Source organism: Ceratotherium simum, chromosome 13, assembly GCF_057802395.1.
Source record: "Ceratotherium simum simum isolate JZ-2026a chromosome 13, ASM5780239v1, whole genome shotgun sequence".
NCBI lineage: Eukaryota > Metazoa > Chordata > Mammalia > Perissodactyla > Rhinocerotidae > Ceratotherium > Ceratotherium simum.
Window position 1 is genome coordinate 36,934,545 of NC_141912.1, and position 23,830 is coordinate 36,958,374.

The 23,830-nt window shown below is 59.0% G+C and overlaps 2 protein-coding genes across 2 annotated transcripts in view; both read right to left on the minus strand.

Annotated features, from left to right (window-relative positions):
• TEAD3 (TEA domain transcription factor 3) lies at positions 1-22,831 on the minus strand. The gene is made up of 14 exons (XM_087437818.1): positions 22,415-22,831; positions 21,797-22,198; positions 16,187-16,223; positions 12,375-12,626; positions 10,291-10,355; positions 6,089-6,151; positions 4,296-4,433; positions 4,138-4,187; positions 3,495-3,556; positions 2,712-2,845; positions 2,355-2,528; positions 2,017-2,157; positions 1,786-1,938; positions 1-1,596 (listed from the first exon to the last, which is right to left on the minus strand). The coding sequence occupies exons 1-14, from the start codon at positions 22,829-22,831 to the stop codon at positions 1,483-1,485; spliced, it is 2,202 nt and encodes a 733-aa protein (XP_087293944.1). The 3' UTR covers positions 1-1,482.
• TULP1 (TUB like protein 1) overlaps positions 22,760-23,830 on the minus strand; it is a 12,887-nt gene continuing 11,816 nt past the window's right edge. The window contains exon 14 of the mRNA XM_087437819.1: positions 22,760-23,345. Coding sequence (XP_087293945.1) covers positions 23,212-23,345 — 134 coding nt within the window. The 3' untranslated portion in view covers positions 22,760-23,211. The remainder of the gene's footprint in view (positions 23,346-23,830) is intronic.

A 23,830-nucleotide genomic window follows, 5' to 3' on the forward strand; every position in this document is an offset into this window, starting at 1 on the left:
TAACCCACAAACAAATAACTTTAATTTTTTTTTTTTTTTTGAGCAGGAGCCGGGCCTTGAGGGCCCCCGCCCCCGCCCCGCGCCACATTTATGATATAACCCATCACAGCTGGATTTAAAAAATACACAAAAAAATATATAATATACATTATAAAACCTAGGTTGGGTTTGGACGTGGCCTGAGCGAATGCAAACTGTGAGGACCTTCGGGAAGCTCAGGGGCAGGGCGGGGGGTAAGGAAGGGAAGGGGCACAGTACTTCATATGAAACTCATAAATACCCAGAGGCGGCTGGTGGGCAGGCCGAGCTTGCTGAGGGGCCTGGGTGTTGGGAAGGGGCAGCAGGGGAAGGGTGAACCTTCAGTCCCAGAACTGGGTCTGGGGAGCTACTGCTCCAGGCCAGAGAGACTGAGGCGGGGAAGAACATCAGGGAGCAAAGGATTCACCAACCCAAGTCTTGGGCAAGAGAAAATATCAAAGCCTTCTGCTACTCCTTGTCCCCAGGCCACTGGTCTGCCCAGAGGTGGGACTCCATCTTCCCACCGGACCCTCCAGCCTAGGGCTGAGCCTGGGCCTGCCTCTGGGGGCCGTCCCCCATCAGTAGGCTTCTGGGGGGCTCGGGCACCGGCTCTGGGCTGTTGGAGGAGGTCGGCACAGGAGGCTCCTGAGGCCTGGCTGGATTGCAGGCTGACAGAGGGTGCGCACCAGGTGCCGCGTACCCGCTGCTCCCCCTCTTCCCGCCTAGTCAGAAGCAGCTGCTCCCCTGTGTCAGGGGCTCTGGGAGGAGGCACTCTGTTTGGGCCCCCAACCCAGCTGGCTCCAGCCCCTCAGCGCAGACCCTCTCTCCAGCCCCTTGTGGCCAGCCCCGCTCCAGGGAGGTAGTGTAAACCTGGGTTCTGGGGACAGGCAGCCCTGGGTAAGAACTCCAACTCTGCCCATCCCTCAACTTCTCGGAGCCATCAGAGACACCGAGACCCACGCGTGCCTTGCAGGGTCCGAGGATGGCACGAGGCACATTGGGGACCCGGCACACAGCAGGTACAAAGAAAGCATGGGCCCCTTTCTTCTTCTCAACCCAACCCCAACTCAATACTCTCCTTGCTGGGGCCTCTGCATTGCAACTCCCTCAGTCTCCATTCTACCCTCACCCGCCTGTCACACTCCCCCGAGGGGCCGGTGGCCACACACGCCTGAGCTCAAAGGTGTCCTCCCCTTCCTTCAAGGCTGGGCAGAGCTGGGTGATGCTGGTTCAGCGTCCCGGGCAAGCTGCCCCACCGCTGAGCCCACCTTTCTTCTCCCACAATTAAAGCGCAGAACAGTGGCAGGGAGTGTGTGTGCTGGGGGTAGGTGGGGAGGCCTCCTGGGTCCTGGGCCTGAAGCCTGGCAGGTGGATGAGTCCTCAATCCTGGACCTCTGGGGGTGCCAGGCAGGTATGCAGAAAAGATGCTCATCCTGGATCCTGGTGGTGAGGGCAGAGGGCACCTTAGTCCTTGACGAGCTTGTAGACGTGATGCTGGGCCCCGTGCTCGCTGGTGGAGACTTCGAAGACGAAAGCAATGACAAGCAGGGTCTCCTGGGAGTCCCGGCTCGTGACCACCTGGGGAATGGGTAGGACGGTTCAGGAGGTCAGGCAGCACAGGGCCAGAAGTGTGGGGGCTGAGTAGACCCTTCTCCTTTCTGGGTCTCAGTCTCCTCATCTGAGCTATGGGCCTGGCCACCCCCACTTTGAGGCCCCTGCACATGGGGCCATCCCGTGACCCCCCCACGACCCCTGCTGCCCCCACACCTGCAGGATGGTGAAGTTCTCCAGGACACTGTTCATCATGTACTTCTCAGGCAGGTGTTTCAGCTTGTGGATGAAGTTGATCATGTACTCGCACATGGGCGAGCGGTGGATGCGGTACACGAAGCGCCCGTTCTCCAGCCTGGCGTACTCGGTCTGCGGGCAGCCGGGAGAAAGCATCACTCGGCATGCCTGGTCCCAGTCCCGTGACGCCAACCTCCGGCCCCCACTCACCTCTACCTTCTCCACCACCTGCTTGCCAAAGGAGCACACCTTGGTGGAGACGCTGATGGTCATGCTATCGGCCGAGCTGTACTGGGAGCTGACCCCATAGAAGGCTCCCGGGCCCTCCTGGATGGTGCTGTTGAGGTCGGCCTGGAGGAGGGGGCAGGGGTGGCGTCAGGTGCTGGCAGAGGCCAGAGGGAGGCTTCCTGCCCAAGGACCCATCTCCAGGACTCTGTCCTTAGGCCGTGAGGAGAGAGGGCAGGGTCAGGGTTCAGTGGGGTGGGCAGGGGTGTACGCACATCTGGGAGGGACGTTGTCGGAAGCAGAGAGGGACGAGGGCGGCTTACCCAGAACTTGACGAGGAAGAAGGCATTAGGGGGCCCCTTCTCATAGAGCTCCTTCAGTCCACCCTTTTTCTCGGGGAACTTGTCGTAGATCTGACGCACATCCACTGCCTCCAGGGGCGGGTCCGAGAAGGCGGGGTTCGTCTGGCCGATGTGCACGAACAGGTGTTTGCTGTACTGTTGGGAGGGCCCAGTGCAGGGTCAGGAGAGCACTCAAGGGTGCAGGCCTGGGGCGCTGCACGGGGACAGAACTGCCCTGTGGCTTCCCAACCCCATGACCGTGAGCTGTGGCCGTGGACCACCAGGCCAGGGTCTCTCCACGACTGCACAAACCCTCACCCTCAGCCCCAAACACATTACCGTGTCAGGGTCTCGCTGCACCTCCATGAAGGCGGAATACTCAAGGAGCCGCAGCCGGGAGGAGGCAATGGTGCGGTCTTGCCACACAGGCACAGAGGCAGCAGCTGGGGGGAGCGGGGCCAGGGGCTCGTAACCTGGGGGGACAAGACGGACCCTCATCTGCATGGGTGCGTGTCCTGGTTATATAGACAGCTGCCCCCAGCATGCACAGAGCCTTTGTGCAAATTAGAAAATGGCGCCCTTTTAGGTAGGAACATGGGCTGGATTTTGACTCCCCTGCCAGGAGTCCTTGCACAGTATACAACCTACACGACATGTGTGGTGGCCCTAAGAGCATACATCAGTGGATTTTTCCTTATGTCACTATTAATGTGTGTTCGAACAGAAAATACAGACTAGTAAAAAGGGAAAAATAAAAATTACCCAGAATTCCAATACATATAGATATATGTACATAATATGTATATGTAATATGTATATAATAATATATGTATATATAAATGTAATACTTTTGGTGGTGTGTACTTGTAGCAGAGTTTTGGAAGCAACATTGTAAAAGGTTGGGCTATTCCATTGTAAAAAGAGGACTAATCCTGGCCTGTCCCAATCCTCCATAGGTGCCGCCCACTCCTTCCTCCCAGCGCGCGCGCACACAGACACACACACACACACACACACACACACACACACACACACACAGAGTTAGACCCCAGCTCTCCTGAGCAGAGGTGCAGGTGCCAATGGAGGGGGAGGGGGAGGTGGCAGCCCCAGGTGGGAACTTACTGCTGAGCGTCGGCGGCAGGGGCGGCTGGATGGGGTAGGCTGGCTGTGCAAAAGGCTTGATGCTGTGGACAGGAGCACAGCCTGGTTAGAGGGTCACCCCTTCCCCACATTCCACCTGCCCAGTCACTTGGGGTCTCATGTGGGACCCCAATAGGGCACCACCCAACCTTTCTGCAGAGACCCAGAAACGCATGCTGACAAGCTAACTCAACGAGCTTTTTTTTTTCCCTCACATCTTAACTTTTATGAAATCCTGCTGCATCTCACCATTGACGTGCACGTGTAATGTAGCATTTCAGCCCCACCCTGAAGAGCTGTTCATTAAACTGAGGGTGTGCATCTCAGGATGAAAGTCATCTTAGAATTGAAGGAACCGAGTATACTCGACTCCCTGACTCGTTGACTGAGAGGCTGGCGTGGAGATTAACTGAATGAAAAATGACTGAAGGGCAGGTGACGAGGGGCCGAGTGGGCTGATGAGTGGACAGGCAGATGCATCAGCTCTCTGACTGGCGCTCGCCATCCTTCTATTTTTGAATTAAAACTCTGCTCAGCTGTTGCTGGGACGCAGATGGGCATGGAAGACCAGCGTGGCCGCGCAGGGAAAGAAGGGGATGTGGGAAGGAGGCGCCACAATACTCACTCCTGCGAGGGTCCAGGCTGCTGTCCCAGGAGAGGGGGGCTGCTCCAGAACTGCAGAGATGCGACAAAGCCCAGGGGCCCCTCAGTATCCATGCCCCCCCACGGCCCCGCCCTGAAGGCACTCCCTCACCCCAGCCCCGCCTCCCAGGAGCCCTGTACCCGTGAGGACGTGGAGAAGACGGCCTGGGGCAGAGGGGAGGGTGGGCTGAACTTGTTCTGGAGGACGCTGGCGGAGACGATCTGGGCGGAGGACATGGACGCCATGCTCTGGAGGGCTTTGTCCTTGGAGACCTGGTCCTGGGGAGGGAGGGGCAGTGTGAGGCCCGGGCTCAGGGCTCCGGGAGTCTAGATCTGGATTACAGCCCCAGCTCTGCTGAGTGGGCTCAGGAGAGTCTCCACCCCTCTCTGGGCCTGTCTCCTAAGTGTCCATCACCCCTCTGACCACAATCCACAGTAAGAAATAATTTCATTTTATTCCATAATCCAGTATATATCACAATATGTGCCCTTATTTTGTGTGTCATGCACTCTCATATTTTCTATTCTATTTCATCAGTGGTTCTTAAAATGTGGTCCGTGGACCAGTAGTGCCAGCATCACCTGGAAGCTTGTTAGATATGCACATTCTCAGGCCCCAGTCCAGACCTACTGAATCAGAAACTCTGAGGGTGAGGCCCAGAAACCTCCAGGCGATTCTGATGCATGCTGAAGTTTGAGAACCACTACATTTCATTTTTTAAAAATGCTGTTTGCAAACCTCTTAAATTGATTTCACAATCCGTAATCGGAAAATCGGATATTAGGTGCTCTCCCTCCATCCCCCCCCAGGGGAGGGGCAGTGCTACTTACCAGGTTCATGGCCTGTGAAGGAGAGAGAACAGATTAGAGGAGACACAAAGGAGGGCCAGATGGTGGGGCGGCCATATCTTTTCACCTCCCTCCACTCAGTGCCCACCTGGCTCTCAGCTCCTGAGGAGCCCAGGGAAGCTCAGAGGCAGCTGTGGATCCTCCCCCAGCCCCAATGCCACCCAGAGGGAGTGCCTGCCAGCTGGGGGTGCCCTGGAAAGGGTAGGATGAGGGAGGACAGGCTGGAGACCCAGAGAGTGGACCAAGCTGGTGCCCCTTGGGTCTGTGCGTGTCCTCTGTAGCTGTGCTACAGGTAGAGTGGGCTGGGGTGGGAGGCCCAGTCTGCTGGGCAGCTGTGGTCAGTGAGAAGATGACGCAACCTACAGGGGCCCTGATAAGGACCCAGGCGATGAACCCTAGGCTCTGAGACCCTCAGCTGCAGAGCAGCCAGGATTGAGCATCCAATGCAAGGAATGGCCATGCTGCCACAATAGATCTGCCAGCCAATACCCCACAGTGTCTCCTCCCTGCCCACCTGAAGTCCCATGCAATCAGCAAGCAGCAATTAGGAGGAAGGAGAAAAAGGAGAACGGAGAAGAAGAGAGGTGGGCCTTAGTGGCCCCCAGACGGTCTTCCTCTCTCTCGCTGTAGGGCTGGCTGTCCCCTTGGACTCCTGCTTCATCTCCAGGGGCCGTGGCCCTGTGTAGCCTGAAGTGGTCTCTGGCTTTCTTGCTGCTGTGTGTGTTTGAGACACACCCCCCACCACCCAAGTTCCTCAGCTCCCTCCCTGTCCCAGGCTGGGGTCTGGACAGGGCCAGGCCAAATGGCAGGGGACCCCATACCTTCAGCTTGGACTGAATCTCCCGAGATTTCCGCCTGGCTAGAACCTGCAAGTGGCTAGAGACCTGCAGAGAGAGAGAGAGAGAGAGAAAAAGAGCAGAAAGAGCAAAGAAGAGGCAAGAACGGAGCTTCAGCTAGAAGAGAGGCGCAGTGGGGCCGGAGAGCCGGCCCAGGCAGAGGCCCGAGCCGTGCAGAGATCGCGGTGGAGGCGCCGTGGGTAAGGGGCCCGGGAGGGGCTGGAGGCCCCAGTCAGGCGCCCAACATACCTTGATGCCAACCTGGTACTCCCGCACCTTCTTCCGAGCTAGAACCTGTATGTGGCTGGACACCTAGGGGCCGCCCCACGCCCCGCCAGAGAGGAAAACACAGACAGTGAGGAGGCACAGCATGGGGCAGCCACGGGCAAGGAGCATCCCAGCCCTCATCTCTGGGACCAAATGTAAGTGGGGGGGAACTGTGGGGCCCCTGTGGACAGACACCCCTGAGCTCTGACAATTCTACTCTCTTCTTGGCTCTGTCTTGATCAAAAGCCTTGATCAAGAGTGGCTTCCAGGACCACCATGTACAGTTGTACAGGTTGTTCACTGCACAAGAGCATCTGGCCTAGTGAGGGCAGGCTAACCTCTGTGGGCCAAGCTATGTGCCCTGGTCCAGGGCTGCATCTAACCCAGAGGAAGGGTATCTTTTCATTTTTCCAAAAAGGGGTGACGTTTTCTCACTGGTATCTTCAGAGGAGATACTTTTTTCTAACTGGCATCACAGAAGCTAGCAATGGCCATAAGGCTCCTGCTGGCCATCAGATTAAACATCAAGGCCAGATCCTCTACGAAAGATCCTTGTACCACTGCCTAAGTCCTCCTGTCGACCCCAAGAGCTTGCCAGCCTATAAACCAGGCCTGGGCCTACTCCTGCTTTCCTCATGCAGCTTCTTCCCCCAACACACCTTCCTCCCCCTCGGGCTCCTATATGGCAGTATACATGTATGTACACAGTAGGTGCTCTTTCTTGCCTTTCTTCTCCAGCACCTCCTCCCGAAGCCTCCCTCTCCTGGCAAACCTGCACTAATCATAGTCCGGATGGGTGTACCATGGGCTTGCACAACAGACCCTTGACATTGTTGGGGATCTGCCCCTGAGCCTCAGAGAACCTAAATGTCACTGTTTCCCCAGGAAACACAAGGGAGCACGTGGATCCTCTACTCCACATAGTCCTTATCAGCAATTGCTGTTGGCTTTCTTTGCAAATCGTTTTCCTCCCCACAAAGAAACAGTTTCTTTTTCTTTTTTCTTTTTTTTTTTTGTGAGGAAGATCAGCCCTGAGTTTAACATCTGCCAATCCTCCTCTTTTTTTTTGCTGAGGAAGACTGGCCCTGGGCTAACATCCGTGCCCATCTTCCTCTACTTTATATGGGACGCCGCCACAGCATGGCTTACCAAGCAGTACATGGGTGTGCGCCCGGGATCTGAACCGGCGAACCCCGGGACCCGCAGCGGAGCGCGCGCACTTAACCGTTGGCGCCACCGGGCTGGCGCAGTTTCTTTTTCTTTTTAATCCCAGACTGAAAGTTACTATGTATGTGGTGCTGGGCAGGCCCCACCCTACTTGGTTAGGACCCAGGTGGGCGCTCCTCACGCTGCCCCACTGGGCACAGGAATCAGACATAAGTCCAGCAAGATCACTGACCACTTCACATCATGACAATCGCTGACGTACTGAGCACGGCTACTATCATTCTCAGCACTTTACTTGTAGCAACCCATCTGACCTTCACAGCAACACTAGGAAGTCGCTACTAATATTATCACCGATTTACAGATGATGGAACCAAAGTACAGAGAGGTTAAGCAGCTTATCCAAGGTCACGCAGCTGGAGGCTAGAGCTGGGATTTGAACCCAGGTGGCCTGACTCCAGAGCGTACTTGCTCCACCACCAAGCTACACTGCCAGGCCTCTGAGACCTTTGCTGCCGAGGACCCCTCCACGTGGTCAGCTCGGTGACAGCTCAAAGTCACACGGGGCTTAATCCTCACGTAATACTCAGCTGTTTTTTCAATATGGAGGCATTGTACTTGCTATTAATTGCTGTATGTATCCATAAAAAACTAAAACTGCATTTTTTGTTTTTACCAAAAGTAGAATAAAAACAACCAAAAAAAAACCTTGCCTGTCAGCTGGTTGCTTTTTTGACACATAAAGATATGCCTTGTCCTCACAGCCAAAGGATGGCTCCCCTTTTAAGGAGCCATTAGACATCAGAGTTCTAAGAAAGAATAAAGTTAGAGGAGGCCACCCTTGAAAAATGACACAGGCTAGCAGTTTTTAAAATTTTGAGGGCTGGCCCCGTGGCTTAGCGGTTAAGTGCACGCGCTCCGCTGCTGGCGGCCCGGGTTCAGATCCCGGGCGCGCACTGACGCACCGCTTCTCCGGCCATGCTGAGGCCGAGTCCCACATACAGCAACTAGAAGGATGTGCATCTATGACATACAACTATCCACTGGGGCTTTGGGGGAAAAAATAAATAAATAAAATTATAAAAAAAAAATAAGTAAATAAAATTTTGAGCTTGCTGACAGCTGGGTGGTAAAACTTCACTGGACAGCCAGCCTTCCCAGGACACGTGGCCAGGAGCAAATGCTGGACCCAGAATCCAGAGGCTCGGCCACCCTCCCTGGGCCTCAGGTCAAAGTGACCGAGCTTCAAGACGCCCGGCCCCCTCCCACTCTGACCAACTGGTTCCCGTCAACATGTCTTGCGGATGAAGCAGGACGCGCTTCTTCTGGCCCCGGGATGGCCTTCTGTTCACAGCAACAGCACTAATACCAGCAACAGCAGCAGCAGATCCTCACACAGTGCTCACTCTGCTCTAAGTGTCTTCGCATACTGGCTGATTTACTGGCTGAGGAACAGAGGCTGGCAGGGGAGACACCCCCTCCTCGCAGGTATTTGAACCCGGCAGTCTGATCAGTCATATTCCTCCTGCAGCCCCAGGCTCCAGGGAACAGGGCCCTCGTCTGTCCGCTTCCCCGTTGTATCCCTAGTGCCTAGAACGCAGTAGTAGCTCAATAATTTGCTACATGAATAAGCGCTGTGCAACACGAGCTGGCCCAGGGAGAGGGGGTAATTGACACCTGGAGAAATGAGGGAGCGTTTCTGCTCCCACGCTGGGTGGGGGGACCCAGGACCTTCCTTGGAGACAGTGGGGTGGGCCAGGTCAAGCTTGTCATATGCACTTGGGGACCTGGGGGTGGGCGCAAGGTCCAAACCCCACCCAGACAGGCAGGCTGGGAGGGCTGAGGGTCAGAACCGGCGTCCGCTCGTCCAGGTGCCTGCCTCCAGCCTGCCTTTCTCCCAGGCAGCCCACACTCAACCCACCCTTCAGGCTTCCTGTCACCACACTGCTACCCACCCTGGACGGGAAGCACCCAATCATCGCAAATCATCATTGTTCCCATCCCCCCACTGCCACCCTAACCATTGTACCATCACTGCTGCTCTAGGGCCCTGCCTCCACCCGGCCCTCTCTAAGCCACTGCCCCAGCTGCTCCAGGGCCAACATTCCTCGACAGCTGCCACCCACCCCTCCCTGCTTGATTCCCTTCCATGGCCCCCAGCCGCCCCTGGGGAAACCTGTCCCTCCGGCCTCTTGCCGCCCCCCAGCTCTTCCCACTCTTCCTGCCGCCACACCACACACCACACTGCTAACTGATGGCTCTTTCCTGCCCGGTGGGTTGAATCCTGGATCCACCACCTACCAGCCGAGTGACCTTGAGGAAGTTACTTAACTTCCCCGTGCCTCAGTTTCCTCATCTGTAAAATGGAGATAATTACTATACCTACCTTGTAAGGTTGCTGTGAGGATTAAATAAATTAATACAGAGTAAGCTCTATATGAGCTCACAATTATTATTTGCATACCCAACTTCCTCAGCCTGGAAGAATCGTCTCCCTCTTTTCTGCCTGGCTAAATTCTATTCCTTCTTAAAAATGCATCTTGAGCGTCACCTCCTCCAGGAAGCCTTCCCAGCCCTCCCTCCTCCCTTCTCCTGCCTGGTCCTGGTTAGACGCTTGTCGGGCAGCACACACCCATATCTCAGCTGTGCCACCCTGCTCTGTCCTCGCCTGTCCAACTCTCCGTCTCTTTGACTGGTCAGGGCCACTCAGGGCAGTGATCATGCAGCTGCCCCATGGGGCTTATCTGTGGTCACCAAACCAAAGGCCTCGGCGGGGTGGTGGTGGTCAGAGAGGTCAGAGAGGACAGTGCCCCTTTCTCTAAGACAGTGGGAAGAGTGATGGAGCAGCCCGGGGGAGTGTGAAGTCCCCGGGGAGAGGGCCGGGGGAGCAGGCTGGGCAAGGGGGCACCCGGAGGAGGTGGGCAGCAGTGGGAGAGCTCCGGGCAGGAAGGGGCTGAAGGAGGCAGCTGAGAGAGTGTGTGTGGGCAGAGGGGCCGCACCATAAGTCATCTCTTTACCTGTTTTCTCGTCCGAGTCTTCCCCGTCCTCAATTTAATATAGCGTGCGATCAACTCATTTCGACCTAGATTGGGGTGAGAGAAAAGATGAGGAGGGGGCAAGGGGGGAGCTGGTGGCTGGAGACACCCCCCCACCAGCTGGAAACCACACCAGGCCCTCCCCCAAACAATGCTCTGCTGTTCCCTCCCCACCGTCTTCACTCCAACCCCCACCCGAGAGGCACAAGCAGGGCAGGGGGAGGGTGGTGGGGAAGTCCCAAGGCTGCCCCCACCGCCTCCAGGACCTGAGGGGCTGCTCGTTGGGGGAGGGGGTGAGTAGGGGGCAGCAGAGCAGGAACCAGGTTGGGACAACGTCAGGCGGCCTGATAGGTTTCCCTGCAGACGGACAGGGGCAGGTGTGGCCCAAGGGCGGCAGGACAGCTGGGCCCCTCACTCCCAGCCCCCAGCAGGGCTTCCTTCTTCCCCGTGCTCCGTCACCAGCCCCAAAGCTCTGAGTGTCTGTATCCTGCGTGTGAGCGAGGTCTGCCCTGGGTGGCAGACATTTCGGCGCACGTCCGTCTCCGTGTTCGCCTGAGAGAGTTCTGGACGGGGTTCCTGTGCTAGCTGTCCCAGCCATGGAGGGAGACCCTGGACAAGTCCCTTCCCTTCCTGTGAAATGGGCAGGAAGAACCGGATGGTCTCCAACCTGCCGCCTACACCGACAGCCTGTGTTAGGATGCATCAGCAAGCGCGTCACTGTGTCCTTGAGCCTCTCACCCCCATGTCACCGGTTACCAGTGTCTCTCCCACCCAGCTGCCTATCAGCCTTGGGGTGGGGGGCTCTGCTCAGCACCACAGACCCTCTGAGGGCCCAGAAACTGGCCAGTGTCCAGGCGGCTGGGCTCAATGAAAGGGGTGCTTGGGACACATGGCTCAGGGCATGTCAGGGTCCTCAGGGGGTATACCTCTTACCCCCCAAATCTAGGCCCCTGTCCCCCAACTCCATAGCCTCTCCAGAACAGCCACATTCTCCAAATTCTTCTTCGATGACAGACAGCCCCACCGCTCCTCCTTTCCCGCCTGCCCCTCTCCACCCCACTCCCTCGCCCGGTCTAAAAATACCGTGTGGGGCTGCCCCAGCCATCTGGGAGGTAGCTTTGGGGGCAGGCAGCCCCCACCCTATGGGGCACCCTGGAACATCTGCCTGCCCTGTGAGTGGGGCTCTGGGGCGAGAGGTGGGCGTGGTGCAGCGGGTGGTGGCAGTGGGACATGGGGCAGCCCTTACCACTCGACCCAGCTGTCTCCTCCCTGCACCCGCCATGGCACTGGACACTGGGAGGGGACAGGCTGAGGGCCTGCCTCACTTAGCCATAGGCTGTCAGGGAGGGTTGCAGTGAGCTGGCAAGGAGCCAGGCCCAGAAGAGTTGAGTTATCCCAAAAATGCAGCTCTGGGAGAGCCCTCTCAGGGCTGGACAAGACGGGGACACTCCCTTCTGGAGGCAGGAGGTGGGCAAGATGGCAAAGAGAGGGGCCAGGAAAGCAAGAGAGACTTGGGAGGGGTGTGAGGAAAAAACGAGTCCCCTCGTCTCTCCAGCCCTTTTCCCAACACAGGCCTTTGCCACAGTGTGGCCTGCCCCCACTCTGCAGCCCCTCACCCACCCCTCCCCACATACACCGGAGGGAACTCACAGTGGGAAACCCTGCCTTGTGCTGGGACTCCCACTCCAGGCCTCACCCCTCGGGCTACCCTACATCCTCCCAGGGGAGGCACCCTCTGCCAGGCCTAGCCTGGAGCACACCAGACTGACCCAGTTTCCTGGGCCCACTGAGTCACCCCGAAACCTCCAGGCCAGCAGGGGGGAGGAGAGGAGGAGCAGATGGGGATGTCAAGGTGTGGGCCAAGCTCTGGTGGAGGGGGCAAGCCCGGCTTGTTTACAAGGAGGATCCAGACACACAGGCTCGCACGCCCAGACTCGCCCATGGCGGGCTGGCAGGACTTTGCCAAACCGGTTGGGTGAGGGGGCAGAGAGCAGGGGGAGGGGCTGAGGAGGGCCAGGCCGCCTCCCCCAGTCCCGTCCAGTGTCCCTGTGCCTCCCCACACGCACCGTACATCTTGCCCTCGTCCGACAGGATGATCTTGCGGCGGCCACAGGGCGGGTAGATGGCCAGGGCCTCCTGGAAGCTCTGCTCGATGTCCGGGCTCCACACGCCCTCCGCGTCATTGTCCAGCCCCTTGTCCAGGCCCTCGGGCCCATCTTCCCGGGCCTCCCCGGGGCTGCTGCTGGCGTTCCAGCTGTTGGACGCTATTGTGCTGGTTGCTCTGGGCTCTGGACCTGAGCCCACTGGGCAGCCTGCGCCTGGGGAGCGGACGCAGAGGGTTAGGGCCAGGGTCCTCCCACCACACCAATCTCCCCCCCGGGGGCAGGTGCTCCAGGGCGGTGGGGGTAACCAGAGGTTGTGCGTATTCAGTGCAGTGTGACCCTGGGTGAGCTACTTCACCTCTCCGAGCCTCCTGTCCTGTGAAATGAGGAAAGGGTCTCCTTGAGGTCGTGACGGTTAAAGTTAAATAAGATCACCACAAAACGCCGACCCCCATGCCTAGCTCATGACGCTCAAGACAGTACTGGTGGTGATCAATAACCATGACGATAATGCTTTATACCTCCACGGCACTTCCATGCGGAAAAAGCACTTTTATATTCATTCAATCCTCGAAACTAAGGCAGGGAGGGCAAGGAGCATGCCCATGATTCAGATGAGGAGAACCGAGGCGCCTAAGGTCACGCAGCTGCCAAAGGCATCACGATGAGCAAAGAGAGAAGGAACACGGGCAGGGCCCGGCGTCTCCGTGGCTCTCAGAGGGCTCCTCCCCCGTCATCGGGATCCACCTGGGACCCCAGCCTCTCATTCTCCTCCCAGCATCAGCGCAACCCTGCTGAGGACCACGTGTGGAACAAGAAGGGTCCTGGACCCAGGAAGGGTGTGTTTTTGCCTTCCCCAAAAGATAACTCACAAGAACCTGGCCAAGAGATCTAAACGTGGGGCAGGGACTGCCCCAGGAACTGCAAGACGGGACCGACGCTGGCTAAGGTGCCTGGCCCACAGCCTCGCTCAGCCCCACGTGCTCCTCCATCCCACTTCCTGTTCCCGCACCTCCCGGCCCCACAGCAGCCCATAAACTACCCACACGCCGCCCCTGCCCTGGCCCGCATCGAGGGTGGGCCCAGGCTCCGTCAACTCTGAGCTCCCCGCACACGCCAGGCTGGCTTATTAATTTAGACCACACCCCTCCAGTCCCCCAACACACACAGCCCAAAGCTCACCCCCAACTCCCGCTGGCTGGCCTCAGCATCTGCATGCTCAACGCATATCCGGGTCCTGGGAGACTTAGAGCCCAAGATGGCTAGATCCTGGGGCTTTGCTCTGGGCCACAGGAAAGCACGTAGGGAGGTGGGGGACCCCCTCAGAAGCCAGGGAAGAAAATTCTTTCCCTTCAGACATGAATTCCAGGTCCTGCCAAATTGGTGGGGGTTCTCCCTGTGGGGCTACCCGTTTGCTTAGGGAGGCCTGAAGGGGAACACTAGCGGCATGAGATGGGGAGGGCCCAGGGTGCCTGAATATCAGATGGATATAGAGTTTAGACTTAATGACAGCACCTGCCATATGGAGGCACTGTTCTGGGATTTTACACAAATTTACTCATTTAATCCTCATAATAACCTATGGGATAGATACTATTATTATTCCCACCTTACAGATGAGGAACCAAGGAACAGAGAGCTCAAGCAACTTGCCCAAGGACACACAGCCAGTAAGTGCTAGAGCCAGGTTCTGAACCTGGGCAATGTGGCTTCAGTCTCTTAACCAAAGGGATGGGGCTGAGATGCCCCACCACCTGTAATGAGAGAAGAGGCCCAGCTGCAACCATGCTGAGTCTGCCCAGTGGGGTCCAGACCAGGGGGCCGCCCTCAGCCCAAGTAGTTGGAGCAACTTCAAGGACCCCCACACTGCTGTAGCCCTTTCTGTGAGGCCTCCAAGGCCACCAGGAATAGCTCCCCTACACCAGAGGATAGCCAGAGAGAGAGGAAGCCACACTCCTGACCAGTCAGAGGGGCCACAGTCCTCTCCTCCCAGCCTGTCTCTCACTCCAGGAAGCTGTATCCCCATCCCCATCCCCTCCTCAGCCCGGAGGCCAAGTTCTTAGAATGAAAATGTGAGGGAGCAGGGAGTCTGGGGGGGGGCCCAGTGACACCTACATTGAGGTAGTTGGGATGCAGGACCTCCCCCCAGTTCTGACACTGCCACAGGCTGTCAGAACGGAGGCAGAAGAGGGGCTGCAATGAGCCAAGACCCCTCCTAACGGAGTTGTCAACCCATTCCCCCAAAATCCTTTCCTGAGGCCTCCCTCAGAGCAGCAGGGGACCAGCTCATGGGGTGCCATGGCAGCCCCAGACTTTTAAAAGCAACTTCCCTGCCTCCCCCAAGTCTCTGCCCGCCTCCCCTCATCCAGGCGGTGGCCCCCCCTTCTCGAGGTGATGTCAGCCCCGCCCCGCCCCCCGCAGGAGCACTGTGGCCAAATATGGCGAACACAGCAGCGCTTGGGAGCTGGGACAGACTGGGGGGGCGGGGCAGCAGCCCCTGGCTGGGACCGCTGGCAGCTGGTGAGGGGGAGGGGAGACGAGGGGGCGGCTACAAGGACGAGTCAAGGAGAGAAGAGGGACCACCGTCCCTTCCGCTGGCTCCTGGGCACTTGCAAGACTCACTTTCTAGGAACACTCCTGTGGGCAGAGGCACCAACATAGGGGCCCGCAGGTGACCCCCACCACACACAGCCATGCACAGGAGTACATGTGTGCAGGTATGCTGTGTGGGTGCCCGGGTTGACACTCAAATGAGAATATTTGTACCCCCAGGCCGAGGCACACCAATGGATAATGGCGGGAAAGCAGCAGCACCAGGCTGGGGGCTGAACTGGGGTCTCTGCCCTACTGCATCACTCAGGAGGGAGTCTGGACTGGCTGCCCTGGTCTTCCCAGAGTTACTGCTGTGGGATGAGACAGAGACTAGTGTGTGCCCACCCTCTTCTCCTTAGACCCCCAAACCACTGGGACCCAACCCTGGGGGTGAGGGAGGAGGCTACGGGCTCCCCAGACAGCTGCGGGGCTGGACTGAGGCAAATGTGGACTGAGGCGTGGTTGAGGGGGGCAATCTAGAGGGGGCTGCCTGGGATGAGAGGGCAGGCCCCCTGGGATGCCCCGAGCCCAGCAGAGGGTCTCATCTCCCCTGTACAGAGAGGGGCTGGGAGGGATGGCAGCCCGTTGACGCTCGCACAGGTGTCTAGAGCCTCTGCCTTGCTGGGCTGTGCCACTAAGAGGGGCAGGAGAGAGGGAGAAAGACCCAACTGAGGGGCAAGGTGCGTGGAGCCTGAGACAGACAGGAGGGGAAGGGGGAGACGGTGTGGGGGAGAGTGTGGGGTGGGGTAAGGAGAGGGGGAGACAGACTCGGATAGGCAGACAGACAAGAAAACAGACAAGACAGACAGCAGAGTCCCAGAGTGAGAGACGAGAAAAGAGACCTAGAGAGTGAACCTTGGAGTGAGACCCAGAGGGAGAGACAGAGATGGAGAGACAGAACAGGCAGAGTGTTGAGAGAGAGTCAGATCCACGGACAGTCAGACAGAGCCAGTGGATGTCGGGGGAGAGAAAGGAGAGGGAGAGAGTGTCATGACAGAGACCCAGAAAGACAGAGACCCAGATCCAGAGAGACAGAGACACAGCTGAGGAGGGTACGAGGGGCAGGAAGGGGAAAGAACAATAATCTCAGACACAGTCAGGCAGTGAGGGAGGGGGTGAGCCAGGAGGGGGACCAGGAGAGAGAAGGAATGAGAGGGAGAATGGGAGAGAGAGACTGAACACACCTGAAGCCAACAGAAAGATCCAGAGGCCAGGGCGGACCTAGAGGGAAGGAGTGACAAGGGAAGCCGTTGTAGGGGGCTGGGGTCAGCCACAACGGAGCTCTGTCCAGGATATCCCCACTCCTGCCCCATCCGCTCCCCCCGCCCCACCTCCTATTCCCCTCTGCAGAGGGCCTCGTATCACAACAGGCTTGGACCTCCTGTGGTCTCACCCTGCCTGTACCCTCAGTCTGGCCAGCCACGCCTGCTTCCCCCCTCCCTGCGCCCTCAGCCTTCTGAGGTCAGAAGGCGCCTCTGGGTGGTGGCAGGGATGGGAGGCTGGGTGAGCAGGCTTTGGGGCCCTGGGGAAGATAAGGGGCACCCTGCTGCCCACTCCCCACCCTGGGGCCAGACCTGCTGGAATAACTGGCTGGACAGCTCCAGGGATGGAGGCCAGAGCTGGGGCTGCTGCAGAGGCCCTAGACCCCCACCCCCTTCGGCCCCACAGCCTCCAGACCACCCAGCCCTATACCTCTCTCTCGAAGGGGGGGAGGGGTGCGGCCTGAAGCTTGGGCTCCCCCAGAGCCTCTGCCCTGGTGGGGGATGCAGACAAGGCAAGTCGAGGCAGGTGTCCCCCCCTTGACCCCCCCTACACTTATCCCTCCCCCTGAACAAGCCCAGTGACCCTACTGGGTCTAGTGGCCAGCAGCCGTCCACTCTTACAGGGACTGCAGCCCCCAAAGTGCTCTCACTTTGAGAACATCACTCAAAGTGTGAGAAGACTAGTGAAGTCAGCAGTTGCATCCCAAGTCCCCTGCCCCCAAACCTGGGCTGGGTTGACCAGCTAGGGCGTTGAGGATGGGGAGGGTAGCTGATGAGGGCTCAGGGAGCCTCCTCACCCCCTCTGCCTTTCCCTCCTTCCTCCCTCCCGCCCCCACAGCGGGGCCAGCTGTTCTCCAGCTGCCAGAGGCTCCCACCCTAGAAGTGGCCATGCTCTGGTTGGGACCGGAGAGCAGGCAGGGATGGGGATGGTGTCTGCCTCCCCCACCTTCAGCCCAAGGACCCCTGAGGGACTCTGCCAAGTGGCCACACCCTGCTAGGCTGGGGAGGGAGTGCCCTCCTCCCTGGAGCAGGGTCGGGATTTTTACAGGAGGAAGCAATTTGCAGATCCCACTAGGAGGGAGATGGGGGGGCATCCTCCCCTCTCCTCCGCTTATTAATGTGCTTCCAATTTGGGAATCAAGACTTTCTGCGCCCACCCACCCCCACTACTCAGGCACAGGCTTCTAGGGGAGCAGAGGGGGTGGGGTAGCCCCCAGGCTTCCTTCTCCATAGCTAATCCTCACTGTCACCGCCCCCCCAGCTGTGTAAGAGGGTGGGAGGGTAGAGACTCAGAGCCCTCAACCTCCTGCAGAAAGAAGGGGTCCAGTTCCCAGACCTCCCTTCACCCCAACTCGAGACTGTGCTGTCTCCTCATCTTGTGCCAGCGAAGGCCAGGTGTCCAGGCTGGGCAGGGAGGGACGCAGCCAACGGGGAAACTGGGTTTCAGAGTTCCCAATGAACATGTCCGTGGGGCCCTCGCACTCTGGGTCACCCACTGAGCTGCCACCAGTCAGTCAGTCCCCCCATCATGAGAGTCACAATGTCGTCTATAAACACACAGGCTTTCTCTCGGCCCCTCCTCCCTCTTATACACGCGACCCTCTTCACAGCCACTGTCCTGCACATTCACTGTGACCTGTACCTCTCTCCTTTCTGTTTTGTTTCTTTAATTTACTGTGATAAAATATACATAAAATTTACCATTTAAACTATTTTTAAGTGCACAATTCAGTGGCATTAAATACATTCCTTCTTTGTTTTTAAGTTACCTTTCTCATGGTCTTCCACATAGACGCCACACGCATCGGGGTCACAGGCCCCCAAATTTGTCACACACGGTCTCCCACGCCGTGTCTGGCACAGCCCTGAAGGATGTCACTCACACTGTCCTACAGTCCCAAACAGTCTCAGGTAGTGACACCCACAGAGTCAGTCTCAGTTACACCCCACACAGTTTCTCACACGCAGCGCCGCACACGGGGTTTCCTTCTCATCCTCCTCGGTTTCACCTACACACCTGACTTCACACTTGGCTTATCACAACAGCTTCTCAGCACAGAATGTACTGAATATAGTCCACCGTGTCACAGTGGTTTCCCCCTCACACACACACACGTCATGTTGTCACACAGTTTTTCTCATAGTGTCATATACAGTCACACACAGATCATCAGAGTTTCTACAAACCTGAGACCATCTCGTATGCTGCTCACACACATACAGCATCAGAAGTAGTCACGTCACAGAACCATACATCATACAGAATGTCACTCATTCTGCTTCTGACACACACAGCATCAGACAATCAGTGTCTCTCATACACATAGAGCATTAGAATCCTGTCCAATGTCAGGCACAGGGTCACACCGTTGGTCAAGCAGACAGTTTCTTTCATAAACATACCCCATGTGATGGCCACTCACACAGAGAAAATGTCACCCATACAGATGCAGTGTCACATAGTCACACACTAAGAACATCATTCATTCGGTTTCTCTCATGTCCATGCAGTATCAGTCACATATAGAGAATGTCACCATTTCTCTCTCACACATGAATGTCACAAAGTCACAATGTCACATTGTCACATACAGTTTCTCTCAGGTATATGTCCAGCCTCACATGCAGTCACACACACAAACTGGTTTTACCTGGTTTTCTCACACACGCAACCACCCCACACACAGTCTCACGCACACAGAATGTCTCACTCAGTGTCTCTCTCACACACATCCAGCGACACACACGGTTGCCCTCTCATTTCCCTCTATCACTTCCTGTCCTTTCGGGCCTGGCAGGGAGTACAGGAAACAATCAGCACTCTAGGAAACCCCAAGGGCTGAGGCTTTGGGGATGGGCAGAGTGACAGGATTCTCTGGCCCCTGCCTCCAGCCTCCTGTGGGGCCCTGAGAGGACAGGCAGAGCCCTCTCCTGCAGACAACCCCAGGCTGGCACAACACCAAGAGGGAGGGGAGGGAAGGGCAAGGCCATGGGGACAAGGCCAGGTGCCCTAGCTCTGACTGGAGAGGCTCCTGCCATGGTCCCGGGGCTGCCCCAGAAGTCCATGGAGACCTGGATCCTCGAGGCCACCCCTTGGACACCACAGCTTCTGCAGCCCCCATGTGGGAAGAAGAGACTGAGATCCCCTAGTCACCTCCACAGGAGTCGGCAGCATTTAAGCCCTCAGGGCTCCCCAGCTCCCTGTGCCTGGCACCATCGGCTCCCCTCCCCACTCTCCTCACTGTGAGCAGACCCCAGTGCTTCTCTCCCCTTCCTGGGCGAGGAGGTGGGCAGGACTGATAGCTCCTTTCCCTTCCAGCTTCCACACTGAGCCCCTAGAGGGGTCTGGAAGTCAGGCAGAGGGGCCTGCCATCCAAGCGGCCTCTGAACACCATTCATGCCGGCCTCTGAACACCGTTCATGCCGTGCAGCCTTGCCAGACCCCACTGCTTCAGAAGGCGAGTCCCTCCAACTCCACCTGGCCTCCCTGTCCATCAACGTCTGCTGCTGCAACCTTTTCAGCCACGCTCACGTGGTGTAGATACTCCTGTCACCCCCTGGTTTGTCTCTCCTTTCCCTTAGACCTCTGGATCACTCACTCACCTCTCCAGACCCCACCAGGTTCAGGTTCCACAGTGGGAGGAGAAGGAAGGCCGACTGGGAGACAGACTCTGGGAGGAACTCAGAGAAAAGGGACCTAGGAAGTCATTTATCCCAAGCAGGGAAACTGAGGCCCAAAGAGGTCCCCGAAGATGACACAGCTGGTTCAAGGCCCAGCTAGAACCAGATCTCTTATCTCTTGACCTCTGCTGAGATTTCTTCTGGTTTTAATATTTCCTCAACTGGCAGAATGTACCAGGGTCTGCAAACCTGAGGGTGAGGGCGGGAGCAGGGCCTAGGAGACAGACAAACAGACAGACAGACAGACAGACAGACACACACACACACACACACACACACACACACACACCTCTGTCCTGCCAACCGCTGACCATCCTACTCAGCCATTCCCCAGCCCCAATGCCCTAATTAGCATTAATTACTGTTCCCTCCCTAGGGGGGTGGGGGAAGGCCCAAGAGATTGAGACTCTCATTGGCTCCCAGCCTCTCTCTGAGAAGGGGGCATCCTGGGCCCCTGATGTCACCCTCACCAGATAGCCTAGTCCTAGAAGCTCTCCATCCCCTGTCCAGAGAGTGAGCAGGGTCCAGAAGACCACAGAACCACATCCTGGTGTGGCACCCCTAGGGGAGGGGTCTTGGAAACGGAGCTACAAGAATCTGGAAAGGAGGAGGACATAATTCCCCCAAATCTCCAACTTTTGGGGACTTAGGATTTCCCTCCCTGCCTCAGGTTGCCCCCAGCGTTCGGCCAAGGAGGTGTCCTGGCCCCCTTCTCTGGGCTGGAACATATGTACACAGAATCAGGCCGCAGGAGACCGGATACACAGAGTGCCTTGGGCACCAGCCCCTTGGAGCTGTGTCCAGCCCCTACCCCCCACCTCCTACTCTCCTGGGCTACAAGTCCAGGCCTGACCTGGTTCTGCCTCTACCTGGAGAGAGGGAAGACACAGAGGAGGTGCCCCCTGAGAAGCCCTCCCCCAAGGCCTCATTCCCCCTGTCCAGAAAGAATCTCTCAGCCCTGGATCAGGGCCCTCTCCTGGAAAGGTGACAGTGTGGGGTCTCAATGACACTGCCCCAGGGCCTGGCTAGGCTAGGAAACCAGAAGCAGACAGGCACTCCCGGCTTCCCTCCCCAGGCAGGAGTAAAGGGCATAGGGCATGACAGACAATGGTGGTGATCCTGGGGGGACAAGCCTTCCTCAAACACTCTAAAGTCTAAACAAGGCCTCTGAGGAAGTGCAGCCAAGGCCCCAAATCCAGCCCCTTTGGAGCCAGGTTCCCAGAGCTCAGGGCTGGAACTCGAACTTCCACCGACACAGGCGACAGAACTGGAGAGAACTTAAGCCCCTGCCTCTCAGGGGTACCCGTCCAGGGGCGCAGCTTCGCCCCAGACACCCTCCACAAGCCAGCGCGGCCGCAGGCACTGCGCGCAGGAGCCGGCCTGGGCGCCGGGAGACCGAGCCCGAGGCCTGCGTGGAGCCGGGGCGGGCGGGCTCCGAGAAAGCGCGAGCCTGGAGTCCAAAGGGCGGCGGGCCCCGGGACCGGGAGCCCCGGAGACAAGCTCCCCCGGTGGCAGGCCCCCCCAAACTGTGCGGCCCGCAGACCCCTGCCTCGACACCCCATGCCCGGACGGTGGGGCAGGCGATAGCACCGGGCACAATCTCCCGGCTCCCCTACCGCCCCGGACCAACTCGTCCGGGTCGCGGGGGGGTGGGGGGTGGGCGGGGCTTCCCGGAGAGCTTTCCCCCCCTTCCCTCCAAACTTCCCGGCACTCAGATCCGGGGATCCAGCTCAGGCTGGACAATAGCTCGGGGACCCTGTCCCCCTCGAGCGTCCCCCACCCCCAATCCAGAGCCAACCAACCAAACCACCTCTCCCAGCAGGGCCTCCTCCCGGCGTCCGCCGGGCTTACCTGGTCCGAGCTCGGGGGGGCGCTCCGGCCAGGCCGCTCCGCTGGGCCCGAGGGGGCTGAGAGGGGGGCCAGGGAAGGGGGGTCGTGGGGAGGGGGCTGGCCGGAATGTGCGGAATGAGCCGGGCTGGAGCGGGAGGCGCCGGGCGCGGAGGAGGGAGCGAGCGGGACGGAAAGTTTGTGTTGAGGAGCCGGGGCGGGGGGTGGGGGCTGCGGGGAAGGAGGGGGCGGGGCGCGCAGGGGGGCGGGCACCGGCCGGGAGGGGCGGGGCCGCGCGGGGCCGCCCCCACCGGCGCTCGGGCTGCTCGCCCCGCGGCTTCGCGACTCGGGGCCGCCCCCCTTCCTGGCCCGCAGGTGCGGCGCTGCCACCCTCCCCTGCACCGGCGGCCTCACCCCACCTCCCCGCTACCCCGCCGGAATTCGGGGCTCCGGCCTGGGCGGGGCCGAGGGCGGGGCTCCCGCCTCGGGGGCAGGACTCCCGTCGGTGCCCGGGCCCGGGTGCCGCGTCACGAGGAGCCCGGCGGAGCCGGAGAGCACGGGCCTCGGGGCTCCCTACCCCCCACCCCAGGCCTGAGCCGCCGAGGCGGAGCGCCCTCTCCCGCCCGAGAGCCCGCCCCCCACTCCCGGGGCCCCAGGCCCGGCCCCGCCCTGGCGGCTGCGCCCGCCCTGCCCGGACCCGGTTTGTCTGGTTCTCCCCGAGAGGCTTGTTTCTCGAATTTCTCCCTTTCCCCCTCTTCCTGGACCTCCGGGGCCCTCCCTCTCGGCCCGGCTCCCCGGGGCCCCATGGGGGGCGTCTCGACACTGCGCGCCCGCCGAGTTTCGGTAGGACCGGCGCTGGGCGCGGGGGAGGGGCCGCGGGAGCGCCCGGGGCCTGGGCGGCGCGGGTGGGGGCGAGGCCTCCAGCCCGCCCTCGGCGCTCTCCCGCGCTCCGGACCCCTCCCGCCGCCTCGTTCTCCGCACGCGCTGAAGAACCACCGCTCCGCCGGGCCTCGGACGCGGCTTTATTGGGGATGTGGGTACCCGGCCCTCGTCCCTCATCACCTACCCCCCGCCCCGAGCCCGCCCCAGCGCCTCGGAGCCCTAGCACGGTCCCAGAGGGGGTTAAGACAACACTGACTACTGCTCCTGGACAGGAAGTGACTGGGGCGCGGGGCGGGGGCGCGGGCTAGCGCCGCGACCAGATGTGCGGCTCCAACTCCAGATGTTCTTCATCTCCGTCCGACCCGCCGTCTGAGCTCCTCCCCTGCCTCCTGTGCCAGGCTGGGGAGTGGATGGAGGTCACCCGGAGACAGTGAGGGGTCAGCCCCATACGTGGGAGGAGTCTTCCGTGGGCGCTTTGGTGAAGGGACCCTGCAAGCCTCCACTGAGTCCTTTCCCCCACCCTGGCGGGATCTGAGGGCGCTGGGGAGCTGCTAGGGTCACTCGCAGGCCAGCTTCCCGTCAAAACTGGAGAGGGCGATGGCGAAGGCCTGCAGGGCGCACAGCGGGTACCGGTAGTCTAGGGTGAAGGCGTCCTCGGCTACGCGGCCGAACTGCAGCACGATGTAGTCGGCTGTGGACACAGACGGGGCGGGGGTGGCCCGAGACCTGATTTCATCTTCCCTCTATTGGGGAAAGTTCCCCCTCCCTTGATTGTGGCCCAAGTCCTCATCCACATCTCAGTTATTCACCCTCCACCCCCCACTTCTTCTCTCGCTCAACCAGCCCTACCCTGCAGCTTTACCATCCATCCCACAGTAAGCCCCCGAGGGCAGGGACCCTGCCTTATCTTCTGCCGCCCAGGGCTATGCATACGACGGGCACTTAAGTAAAGGAACCTGTCTAACTTCTCCAAGCCTAGAATCCTTTCTTTCCAACGTCTCTATTGTCTTCTGACCCCATTCCTTCTTCTTTCCACCCCCAGACCCCAAGTCCATCTTAGACCACCAGGTTCAATCCCTTGACTAGCCCCCTGGTTCCCTTCCTCCTCCAGTGGCCCCACTCAGCCCCTATCCCATATCTGGTGCAGGTTCCCAGCCCCAATCCCAACACCTCCCC